The sequence below is a fragment of the Melospiza georgiana genome, chromosome 13 (genome assembly GCF_028018845.1).
Source record: "Melospiza georgiana isolate bMelGeo1 chromosome 13, bMelGeo1.pri, whole genome shotgun sequence".
In the NCBI taxonomy this organism is placed as follows: Eukaryota; Metazoa; Chordata; class Aves; order Passeriformes; family Passerellidae; genus Melospiza; species Melospiza georgiana.
Window position 1 is genome coordinate 17,820,120 of NC_080442.1, and position 12,798 is coordinate 17,832,917.

At 44.6% G+C, this 12,798-nt stretch overlaps 1 protein-coding gene across 2 annotated transcripts in view; it reads left to right on the forward strand.

Moving 5' to 3' along the window:
- ALDH1A3 (aldehyde dehydrogenase 1 family member A3) overlaps positions 1 to 11,619 on the forward strand; it is a 30,689-nt gene extending 19,070 nt beyond the window's left edge. For both annotated transcript variants that reach the window (XM_058033440.1, XM_058033441.1), the window contains 6 exons: positions 718 to 820; positions 1,800 to 1,984; positions 6,958 to 7,122; positions 8,672 to 8,829; positions 10,100 to 10,174; positions 11,530 to 11,619. In XM_058033440.1, the coding sequence (XP_057889423.1) occupies positions 718 to 820; positions 1,800 to 1,984; positions 6,958 to 7,122; positions 8,672 to 8,829; positions 10,100 to 10,174; positions 11,530 to 11,602 (759 nt within the window). In that variant the 3' untranslated portion in view covers positions 11,603 to 11,619. The remainder of the gene's footprint in view (positions 1 to 717; positions 821 to 1,799; positions 1,985 to 6,957; positions 7,123 to 8,671; positions 8,830 to 10,099; positions 10,175 to 11,529) is intronic.
- The last annotated feature ends 1,179 nt before the right edge of the window (positions 11,620 to 12,798 follow it).

Here is a 12,798-nt window from a genome sequence, read left to right on the forward strand (position 1 = left end):
TACTGATCTTAAACTCCAGGAGAATTTTCCCATATAGATCTCTTCTCTTAGGTTATTAACTCACTCCTCTTTGGCCAGCCAGCCTGCAGTAATGCCTCTTGCAAAGCTGGGATGCATCACTTATTTCTGCTGTCTCTAGGCCTAAGCTCTGAGTGACTAAAGAAAAACTCCCCTGGATTCAGGAGTCATGCTTGAGTAACAAGGGCAAACCATGAGAAATGCAGACCTGTAATTGCCAGACAGCTGCCCCATGCTTTCCTTCCTCACAGTTCCACTCCAGGGCAAGAGCAATTTTAGTCAGAAGTAAAGGTAAGGTTTCCATGTGCAGAGGTAAAATACAAGAAAACAGTTATAATATGAGCAAATTCAAATATTACATCACTCTTAAGAAATTATCCTGCCCTAACACCTAAAGGTCCCAAATAATTTTAATTCATACTGTTTCTAACAAAATTAGTTTACTAAATTCTGAAAGCAGGATACAGATGTAGCTCTCCCACACAGCCTGCCCTTTCAGACCTGCCTAAACCAATCCTTAGTTCTGGGGCTGGTTTTGACCCAACACATCACAGCAGTAGGAAACTCAAAGCATTTCAGAGTGCTCTCCCTGACCTCTACCTGCTGCAGCTGCCATCCAGGCTCTTGCACCCTTGTTGGAATCACACTTGAGATTTTAGGGGAAGCACCTCATGTCCTCTTTGTGTCTCACTGATACAGGTTGGAAAACTGATCAAAGAAGCTGCTTCTAAGAGCAACCTGAAAAGGGTGACGTTGGAGCTGGGAGGGAAGAACCCCTGCATTGTGTGTGCAGATGCAGACTGTGAGTATGGGCTGCTGGCTGTGCTTGCTGGCAGAGGATCCAGGGTGGGGGCTTTGTGGGTCTCTGCTGTCCTCTGGCAGCTCACAGGGCTGCTGTTTCCACCCCAAAGGCTGGAGGAAACCTGTGTCCAAAGGCAGGGTGTAGTTGTGCCTTCCTGGAGCTCTTCCCCAGCATGGGGATCATTCCCATGGCCCGTGGTGCCTTCCCTGGGGATGGCTGCAGTTGCAGTTAAATATTGTATTTCTGTGTTTGCTGTTTGTGGGCTTTCTCTTTGGTTGGCAGTGCTGCAGAGCCTGAGCCAAGCCCTGGGGAGAGCAGTTTTCTGCAAAGCAGCCCCTCTGCAGGCTTTCCTGTGACAGGGGAATTTTGTAGGACCTGATCTAATCCAGCCTTCACCTCTATCCTGGTGGTCTGCAGGGCTCATCTTGTGTGTTTCATAGCAATTTTGTTACATGACTCAGTAGTACTAGGAGATATGTTTAATCTGTGACCACCAAAATGGTTGGAAAGTCCTATTTGGCTTCAGTAAAATCCTCTCCAGTCCTGCACAGCACACATTGAAAATCAGAGGTATTTGTGCCAGCTGCTAATTGTGAGGATTGCAAGGAGCTGGCCAAAGCTGGCATGCTGCTTTCTGAGCAATCATGACTGAAACTTGTCTTTAAGAACCAATGCATGGTATCAAGAATTGCCAGAGCAAGAAAAACTGGTCACTGCCTTCAGTGAGTCCTTGTGGAAGAAAGTATCAGGAACTATGGCCAACTAGACCTCAAGACAAAAGGCAGGAAGGGAGGTGGATGCAATAAAAGATCTGGTTTGGGGGCAGTGAGGCCCTCTGAGTGCCTTCCATGGGTGTGGACCATTGTCAGCATTTTTTAAAGAGGTTTTCCAAAGAGAAGGGAAAACAACATGTCTGGAAACACTGGAATGCTGGAACTGTGCATGTGGTAACACTTTTCCCTCCTGGGTCTTCTCACAGTGGACTTGGCAGTGGAATGTGCCCACCAAGGCGTGTTCTTCAACCAGGGGCAGTGCTGCACGGCCGCCTCCCGCGTCTTCGTGGAGGAGCAGATCTACCCCGAGTTCGTCAAGCGCAGCGTGGAGTTTGCCAAGAAGAGACTGGTTGGAGACCCCTTTGATGCCAGAACTGAACAAGGGCCCCAGGTAAGTGTGTGTCTGAGAGTAGTTGTTGTTTGGTTTTTGGTTGTGGTTTTGTATAATTTTCCTTGTGTAAATATTATCCTTACGGACGCGGTCCCAGCAGAAGTGCCGAGGGGTGAGTAATGTATCGTGGCTTTATTTTTCCTCTCTATTTTAAATATCAATTAATCACAACTGTTGAAATGTTCTGTTGTAATTTTTTTCAAAACACAAATGTATTTAATTCAGTTCTTATCCAGCTTTATGGAAGGGGCTGTCTCCCTGGTGCAGTAACACAAAGCATGTTGCAGTGAGCCATAGCTCTGTGCAGAAGAGTGCAGCTAAATGGCTATTCAGCTCCTTGGCTGTGTGGGTGATGACAAGTAGTTAGAGCCCAGAGACTCCTGAGTCCTCACTTTCCCTCTCCTCCTCTGCTGCCTTTCTGATCCTTTGGAGAAGTTTCAGCTGAATTAGGAGGAAGAAACATGCCAAACTGCTGTCATAACCAGCCTCCTCAATACTTCCAGAGCCTTCCTCTTAGTTTTTCCTTTTGAGGCAATCTGAGTTGTGCTGTAGAACTCTGGGGGAAGATGATCCTTAGGTCAGATCTCCTAACAGGCCCACTGTTTGGTACCAAAAATAAAGCAAGTCCCCAGAAACCTATAGCCAAGGCCTCTTTTTCTCTTTTTCTCAGTACTGCACTGTGGGTTTTTCTTCCTTGATGCTGTCTGTATAGGATCCCTCAGAGAAGGGGTGGCTCTGAGGACATCTGCCTCTCCTTATCTGGATCTGAATCTCCACATGATTCATGCATGGTAAAACCTCATTGCTTGCCCTCATGCAGGGGCAATAAGATGAGGTACATCCCCTGCTCATGCTGAGGCTGCATCCAGCTCTGTAGCTTGCCTAGAGATTTCAAACTGCTCAGGAGTCTTAGGAAGAGAATCCCATGCTGAGACTTGCTCCAGCAGAGATGAGCTGACCCTCAAACACTGATTCCATGAGAACGGCTCCTGAATCCATTCAGTTGTGAGTTTAAAGGGTGAAACACCCTGCAGTGGTTGGAGCATGTTGAACTGGGCTGCTTGTTTAATTTAATCATTGTTCCAGCTCCTGCCAGGCTGGCAGAGCCCTTCCAGGGTGCACTGTGGCACAGCTCCATCCTCTGGGCTCACTGTTGTGGCTCAGGGGAGACCCTTTGCATACAGACCTGTTATTAAGGGTAACAAAGAGTTGGAATAGCAGTGTCTGGTCAGATTTTAACTATTTTAACTATTTGTCCTTTTTTCCTGCTCTGGCTTACCTGTTATACTTGTAGGAGGGAGAGAACACCCACACACACCTGAACTTCAGTGTATGCAGCTGTCAAGGTCGGGATGGCAAGGTGTTGAGGGAGTAGGAGGAAACTGTAAATCCCAAAGCTCTTATGTGGTTGCCAGTTCAAAGGGACAACCACTTCCTCTGCAGCTATGGCTCCTCACTCTCTGGAGCCTATGTTGTGGGCACATACAGAAACTTAAGCAGAGGAGGGAAATGATGCAGTGTCACAAGGACTTAAAAATACCTCTGAAAGTAGCAAAGATTCACACTTGTCCACAAGTTACTCTTCAAATGTGAAGCTTCCGGATAATTTTTCTCTCTGTTCCTGAAGTAACCTGCTTCGCTGTGAGGGTTTTTTTTTTTATCTTGAACTGATGGACAAGGGAAGAATCACCAGGAAAAATAATTTATCTTCTTAATCTCTCCCCATCAGATGCTTCAGATCCAGCCTGTTGCTTTCATTTTCCTTTGGTGTAAGGCAGGGTGAACATACACAACAGCATCACAAGAATGCTGCATAGATCCCACTGTGGAATGGTCACTGGCTTAGGAGCCAGCAAGGGGAAGGGGTTGAAGCCAACCTTCAGGCTGACAGTGGTTGTAGCTCATCATCTCTTTGGTCCTCCATCAGCTGCAGGTGATGACAATCCTGTTCCACAAGAATTTGAAGTAAGCTAGTCCTGGAAAATGGTCCCATGTGCAGTTGTTTGTTCCTACATTGCACTGCACTGGATTGGGGCACTGGCAGATTCAGGTCTAATCCAGCCTTTTTGGAAGTGAGGAAGAAAGGCTTTACTCAGGTCAGTCCCCTGATGTGGATTATTGCTCACATAGATGCTCATGGCATGGCAGTGGGAAAATACTGTGTCAGCTACAGCATTGGGTTATGCTGATATAAACTGTGCTGCTCTGATTAAAATTAGGTCAACTTTAAACAGCATTAAATTTAGACAGAAATGAGGCATGCCTCTGGTGAGACTTCTCCAAAACTCACATGTGTCTGGCAGTGCTGACTGGCTGGAATTCAAAGGACACCACAAGAAACCTGAGGGGTGCTCAGGACTGTTTGAGCAGAGTGCCAATCTCAAATGCAGGCATTTTTAGACTTTGGATTCCTGGCTGCTGTATCACAGGAAGCAATAAAGTAAATCTGCACAGATGGCAAACTGGTTAACCAGTGCATTGTACAACTGTGAGCAGCAAACTGCATTAGATGAGACTGACATTCTGGGGCACTGGAACAGGGATTACATTAGAACAAGACTGGACTAGTTTTGTTATTTTAGAACCCAAATACTGGAATTTGTGGACTGCAAGATCTAGTCTACAGAAATAAAACAAGCACTAATTGTGGTACTTGTTAGCCAGTAATTATTCAGCTCAAAACATATAATTTGATTTATAAGACAGTGAATATTTTCCTTATATTGTAGACATGCATTTTAGGAATAAAGTGTGAAAATAAAACATTTAAGTTGAAAGGGTTGTGTCCAACAGCCTGTTGGACCCAGTTGTGGGCTATTTTGTAGGATTACAAACACTAGGTTTGCACATGGAAATAATTCTCCTTGTGATCTTGACTGAAATGAAGCAAGAGATGAAGATTTGGGGGTTCCCGGATTTTCAGTATTGCAGTGATCCTTAGAAGCTCCCTTCTCTATTGAATTAGATGAACAAATAGTAGAATTTGCTTTACCAGATCATGTGTTTTTAATAGAATTCAATGCTTGAACCATAAATAATAGTGGAGTAGGGGACAGAATTTAAACAAGCCTTGCAAGCTCTAGTTACAATGACAAACAGTTCCACCCTTGCATGTCATTTTTACAAATGTTTTCTTTCCCCAGTGTCTTTTCATCTAACTGTAGTTTGCCTTGCAACAAGTTACAGCTGTATAAATATCCTTGTTTTGTTTTCTGTGATGTGAAGTGGATGGACTGGATTGGTCTGGATCACAGACATGCCAGGATGGAAAGCACTTGCAGATATTTTCGAATTATTTACGCTTGGCAACTAAGCAACCAGACAAATAGACAATGTGTATGGCACCTGCCAAACTCAGTGTGACACTGTATGCTACAGCAGGACACACATTTCCTGGGGCAGTAGCATGAATTAAGTGTATCCTTGGGTAGCACCTTAACACATGAGAGAACACAAGCGCTGAGAACACGCACAGTGCACGTGCTGCTCACACATCTGTTTGCCTGGAGATGTGCTGGGCTCTGTTTCCAATGTGTACCACAAGTATCCCAAGGACACCCTCCTGCAGCTTTGATATTTGTCTAAAAGCATGAAAACTTGGATTGTGTGTGGTCAGGATTAACTAGGGACAGGATATAGTCTGTAATCTGGAGGAGTCAAGTGTGGAACACTCCGTGTAAACAGTCCCAACTGGCAACTGGCCCTGCTGAAATAAAACCAGATGCCTAGGGAGGGGGATTGAGCCAGAACAAGCATCTGGAGATACCTGGCAATCAGAATAATCCCCCAGCCTTCCAAGACACCTTGTACTAGCGGGTGGAGTCTTCTTAATCACCTCAATAAATTTGTTGAGCTTTTTTTTTTGAGTTTTTCTTTTTAAAAACATCTCTAAGGGTTTTACTATCTCCAGTGTGCTGTCTTGAGGAGTTTCATCACTTAATTCCACATCGTGTCAAGGGCCAGGTCTGTTTGTTTGAAACCTGCAGTTTTGCAGCCCACTGCTGCACATGGAGCACAGAAGGGTCAGCAGTGAGTGGAAGTGCTGTGGGCTTCTGCACCTGTTCCCAGGACAGGACACACTGTGCTTGTGGAGTGCATGATGTGTCCTCCAAGTCCTGGTGCAGCTGTGCAGCCTCAGGGTCCTGTCACTGGACTGGCCTTTCCCCACCCCTACAGAAATCCCTGGTTAAAGGCTGACAGCAGCACTCACTATTTGAGATTACTCCATAGCTAGGAGGAGTTAGAAAAGGCAGTTAAATGTGAGAGAGAAAAAAAAAATGCAGGATTATACCAGTTTCTAAGGACTGTGAAAAGTGATTCTGGTTTTAAAAGCAAGGCTTTGGTGCAGCAGTTGTTGTGAAGTCACCCCACCAACAGGGCTTATGTTGAGGCTGTTGGTGGAGTGTGCACTGTGGAAGGAGATGGAGGCAGAGCTCACTGGGCTCTTCCAGCTGGGGACAGAGAGCTGTAGGTGAAGCTGCACACTGCAGCAAAACTGAGTTAATAGTTCTTAGATCCTTGCCCTCCCTCTCCTGTACTGATTCTGCTGCTGCTCAGATCCCTGGCTGAGCTCTCCAGTCCATCTCAGGCAGTTCTCATGCTGCTACTGAGATAACCAGTGCTTGGAGAAGGTGAGAAATCCCAGAGCTCCAGTGAGGTGAGCTGTGGGAGCACACATCCAGGACATGGAGGAAGGGAAAGGGGAAAGACTCCTCCATGTGACAGCAAACTATTAGATCAGATCAAACTGTCACAGGTCACTTCACCTTGTGTGTCCTGTGGCTCAGAGCTATGCCCATGTCCTGTCTTTCTCCCTGCTTACTCCCTGAGTGCCACATCCTAAACTGAGCTATAAACTGACCCACTTTGACAGTGCCCTGCAAATGTGCCCCTGGGCCACATTCCATGACTCCTCTCTGGAACCATGATAATGAAGGTGCTGCTGTTTGTTTCTTTCCTTTTGTGTCTGACAGATTGACCAAAAACAGTTTGATAAAATCCTGGAGCTGATAGAAAGTGGGAAGAAAGAAGGGGCTAAGCTGGAGTGTGGAGGTCTTGCCATCGAAGACAGGGGCCTGTTTATAAAACCTACAGTGTTTTCAGAGGTCACTGACAACATGAGAATTGCCAAAGAGGAGGTACAGTACAAATCACCTGGAAAAATGCTGCTTCAGAATCAGAAATAGTGGTAATGGAGGGGGTTCTGTCTGAATCCTTAATTTTAAATATAAATAACTGAGTAAAAATAACTGACACTGTGGCAGGCTGGAGCAATTATTTACCCTGTAATTGCCAGTGACCATGAACAGTGTAATGTGTGTTCTTGCTCCCCTCCTTTGTAAGGAAGGGGTTGCTTTATTGCAGAAAAGTGGGAAAAGAACTCTGGGACCTGATGCTGGAAAGGAGCAAAGAAACAGCCACTGAAGTTCTCTGAAACAGCCTTAGCATCTGAAACAATCCCAGATTCCATTCTCATGGCAAAATCTCCTGAGACTGACTATTTCTTTCCTATATGAAAACATGGTCAAAGCCAGCAAAGTGCAGATCTAATACTCTGGCTTTCATTATTCATATGTAGAAATGTTGAACAAGCTGCATGTGATTAGATGCTGTGATATTCCTTTGAAATAGAAGTTAATCTACTTTTCATCATGTTCCCTAATGGAAAATAAGTAGTTGCCAAAGTCTAACTGGCATTTGTAGTTTAAAGTTTAGCCTAGTGCTTTTTATGGGGCTGCTTGCTGCTCACTCCTGGCAAGATGTTTAAATGTCTCAGATCTGCCACAGAATCTCTAAGGAACCTGGGAAAGATATCAGTCAGTCAGGGCATGAGTTACATGCTAAAAATAGAGAGAAAAAGTGCTGAAAATCCCATGACAAACCTTTTCTTAATGAACTGACTCCAAATCCCAAGCCATGATTCACAAAGCTTATCCAGTTCCATTCATTGGCAGTTTTGTTGCAAATGCATGTTCATCCTTTGCCTAGGATTAAGGCTCCACATAAGAGCCTGGATATCCCAAAACAAAGACATTTATAAACCCTTGTATGAGCTTAAAAGTGGCCCAAATGAGTCTGTTTCTCACATTCAATGGGCTTTATTGTGCTGTGAGAGCCTGCAGACCAAGAAAGGGCTCCACCTTTGATACTGTGCCCAATGAGAGACTCCATCCCAAAATTTGGGAAACCTTCTGTATGGCTGTTGCTTCTACTGGCAACCTGGGAAGCCAAGTTTGTGGTTGAACACAGATGTGGTTAATGCACTGCATGCAAATAAAATGCATACAATGACAAAATCAGGGTTAAAACCAAGGAAGAAAACTTGCAGTCCTTGAAATAAATTAATTGTTACTTGAGCACACTCAGCTTCAGAGTTCAAAAGGAGAGTTGTAAATGGAGTAAGGATGAATCATTTGTAACTTGTCCAGATCCAGCTCTGCTTATTTTGATTGTTACAGATGATCCATTACTTGTTGGATCTTAACATCTATTAACTACTACAGCACATCACAATGCTTCCTTTGAAGTTTAATTAGTAGCTTTTAGGACACTCCATCAGTGACCCCTAGAAGGCTAAAATATAAGATTTTGATATATTATCCAAACAGAGCATCTGATTCTGATTACTTCAAAACTACCATGATTAGCAGATGCCTTCCTGTACTAAAGTTTAATTGATATCTGCAGATTTTTGGGCCAGTTCAGCCAATTATGAAGTTCAAGAGTATAGAAGAAGTGATAAGAAGAGCCAACAGCACTGAGTACGGACTCACAGCTGCAGTGTTCACCAAGAACCTGGACAGAGCTTTAACCCTGGCTTCAGCTCTGCAGTCAGGAACAGTCTGGTGAGCAGCCTGGGAACAGAGGGTGGGCTGGGGCTTTGTTTCCTGGGAGGGGAGAGGGATTTAGGACTTGCAATCGTGTTAGTAAGATGATAAAGGTTGTGGGCTCCATCCCCGTGTGTGCCGCTCATTTAAGAGTTGAACCTCGTGATCCTTGTGGGTCCCTCCCAACTCAGAATATCTGTGATTCTCTAAATGCTGCAGCTAAGATGGATTAGTAGCCTGCCTAATTCTTGATGTTCTGCTCAGAAGCAACATCCATTCCTCAAAATGAGGTGGTGAGTCCAGACAGCATGTTGAGAAATGGACTGTTTTTTCCTTCAGTCGAGGTATTTCTTTGTTGGGGTTGTAGTAAGCTCCACCAGACACTGTGCCTTCCAAAACCCTGTATGTAGCAAGAAGCAATTCTCATGATCTTTTGCCAGCACCAGATGGGATTTTGCTGCACAAACCAGTATGGACAGTAGGTGGCAACACACCACTGTCACAAAGAAAAGCAGCTATTTTTGTGTACAAAATTTCTTATTTTATATTAGAATGATTTTAAAGATGGAATCCTGATTTTTTTTCCCACTTAGGACAGGAAGCTGATCTGGTATCTGATTCTGATGTGGAGGATTAATTTTAAGAGTTGGCACCAGAAGAATCAGCCTCAAATATTTACATAAAAATGGGATGTTGGGCTTTGAAGGATGCATGTGCTGAACACACATGGAGGTCCACACTTCCAGCACAAGCCATGCCTCTGCTGCATGACCTTCAGTCATTTGATCATACTGAGATGCTGGGGAAGTGTCTGCATCAGCTTTTTCTACCAAGTATCCATAGAAATGGGCCCAGTGCTTTTATTTTACTGTGACACAATTGTCTGACACAGTCCAAATGTTTTCTGTACCTGGAAGGGGATGCTGGGGCCTCATTGTGAGTGTTTAGAGAGCTGCGTAAACATGTTCATTTCAGAATGTGCTTAATAAATTAGGGAATAGCCTGAACTATTTATTTTAATCATGACTCTGAACATGGCATAAATTCTGGTTCAAGGGTGAATGTCTTTGCCATTAGAGGATATGAAGCAAGATGTAGGTCAGACTGAGAACTACTCAGATGTTTTCTGTTTCTGCAGCAAAAGAAGATTTTATTGCAATAATCTGATTTCTCAAGTGTATGACAGAGAAAACAGAGATTTCAGATTTTATTGTATTGTTGCTGTTGTCATCATCTTGCTTTTCCTTGGTATTGAATTGTCTTTCTAAAATTGATGTTTTTATTGTAGGATCAACTGTTACAATGCGCTCTATGCTCAAGCTCCTTTTGGTGGCTTTAAAATGTCAGGCAATGGCAGAGAACTGTAAGTTTTGCTCAGTATTTTGTTTCTGTGTGGGTGGTGAATGCAATAACATTTGTGACTGTGAAAACACTGTTGAATTTGCTTTTAAAGTTTAATCAGGCTTGCAGCATGCCCCAAAGGGAGGTGCTAAGCCAGTAGAGCGTGGATGTAAAGCATTCCTTTAGGAGCACCTTCATCTGCTTTATGAGCTTTTAATAGCTCCAGTTCAGTCAAGTCCACTTGCAAGCATTTTTCCATACCAGTTAGATTTTTAGATGAAGGGAGAAGTGTGGCACCATGGCTGGAGACACTGGTATCCACCCCAAACCTGCTCCATCTTTCCATGGTGGTGTCTGTGCCTCTCTTGGCTGCTGTATCATTGCTCCTTGTTCAGGTGGGAAGGAATGATCTCCCAAATCATTCTCCACCCCACCTTCCCAGGTTGCTGCTAAATTACACAAGAGCTCTGTGTCCCTCTTCCTCAGCCTGGCCTGTTACAGTGGGGCTACCAGACACTTCAGCTCTAATAGTTACTAAAGCTGAAATTTTTAAACCAAGGTCACTCCATGAGTTAGATACAGCGCTGAGACATTGTCTTAAATCTTAATTTTCTTCTTGTATAGGAGACAGGTTTTCTTAGACTATTCAGCAGACTCCTCAGAGGAATCTAACACACCTTTTTTTCACAAGCCAGATTTAATCCCAGAAAGCATTTCCAGTAACTGTTCTGGTACATCTGCTGCTCTGAGACATTCAGGTGCCTCATTTGCTAAGCACAGCAAATAAATTAATCCTCAGATGGGACACAGTTATATATCGAGACCTTATGGTTTGCTTTGCCTGACTGCCTGGCTAATTAAAGGATGTCAGAGGTTTCCCAAGGGAAGGGCCTGGGAACAGAGCCAGTTATCACCAACCAAGACATTATGCAGTGGTGGGCTCTCTCATCAATATGCATTTCTGGAGCAACTGTGCCCTCCTGATGACATGGTAGATAGAAGCTTTCTTTTGGTGAAAAAATAACTTTAATTGCTGTCTAAGCACCAATAGCTGTGTGTACGTGGCTGTCTCTTGTTTGGCTTCTCACAGCAGCACTCAGTTTGCACAGGCAGAGTCACAAGCATCATCTTGTGGGTTACAGTGACCAGAGGACTCTGTGTTTCCCTCACAACAGGGTGTAATTGTATGTACTTGTGTGCATGTGCTTGGTGGCTATTAGAGGTGGTGGGACAAGTGGATAGCTGATGTAAATTGTTCAGATCTAGTTTTAATGACCTGATGTCAGAAATGCACATGTGTACAACTCTCTTCTCTCAGAGAACTACACATTAACATTCAACAACTGTTTGTCCTTTTGTCCCTCTTTTCTTTTGCAGTGGGGAGTATGCTTTGGCAGAATACACCGAGGTGAAAACAGTCACCATCAAACTGTCCCAGAAGAGTCCATGAGAGCAGGAGGCCTGAAATGCTGACACTCTGAATGTGACACATGGGGGACGTGTTCAGAGCAAGGGGGAGGGGAGGGGTGGGAAGGAACATGCAAACACCTGTCTTTATTCCTCTAGAAACACTGAATCTGCTGGGCTCCATTTTGCCAACTGGCTCTTCAAAAACTGATTCACTGACCCTGCTGGCAGTACACACTTGTACTGCACAAGTCCTTGGCTGTACATCTGCTCCCTGTGACTCAAAACTGGTCAGTCACAGTGTTGGCAGGACATCTGCTTCCCAGCTGTACCCCTGAAGGACATGGACATCACTGGCATGCTAGAGAGACTGCTGGTGCCATCACAGGTACTGGCAAATACCTTCAGAGGCACTTGGGTTTCCCTTGGCAGAGATGGACTCGAGTGGTAAGGAAGGGTTAGAACAGCTTGACTGGAGCTGGTGGAGTTTGTGTGAAGATTGCAGCTGGAGTTTGGAATGGGAGTGCAAGCTTTCATGGAAGGATCTGTAAGGAAATTCCCTTTGAAAGAGGTTTCTCTAAAGATACGTGCATTCTCCATCCTGGTGATATTCTAGCCCTGAATGAGATTTGTGGGAGTTTCCTGGAGGACTCCTTTGGGGCCACTATGTCACCCAACAGAGCCAGACTTTCAAGTGTCCTTGGAACCTGATGTTTGGGTGTGCACACACTATACATGCTGCAAATGCAAGTTCCTGACTTGCTGACCCCTCTGGCTCCCAGTGAGTCACAGTTGTATCTCAAACCTTCACTACAGCACTTTTCTCAAGAGGATTTTGCACTGCACTTACCGTGGTGACACCGAGTTGGATGCTGAGCATGTAGCATGGTAGATACCCCACAGAAAACACCCCATACCAGTCCTGATCTGGGGGAGGGAGCAGAAGAGCTGCAGGAAACTGCCCTGCACCCTCTTTCTCTGCAACTTTCAGGCTTTTTGAATATCTCTGTTTTTTGAGCCAGTTCTATTACTTTGAGAGTAAAACGTAGCTCTTCACACTGCTTCTTTATCCTGTATGAATGTAGCTTAAAATACATTCCTGGAAGTGCAGTGTGGAAAGGCAGGTGCTCCCAAGCACACCTTGAGTGCTGAAGAGAAGGGTGTACAAGCCAGTTAGCATGGAATAAGCTGTGGCTGGACTTCAGACTGTCACAGCTTCACAGCCATTGTCCCTGTGAG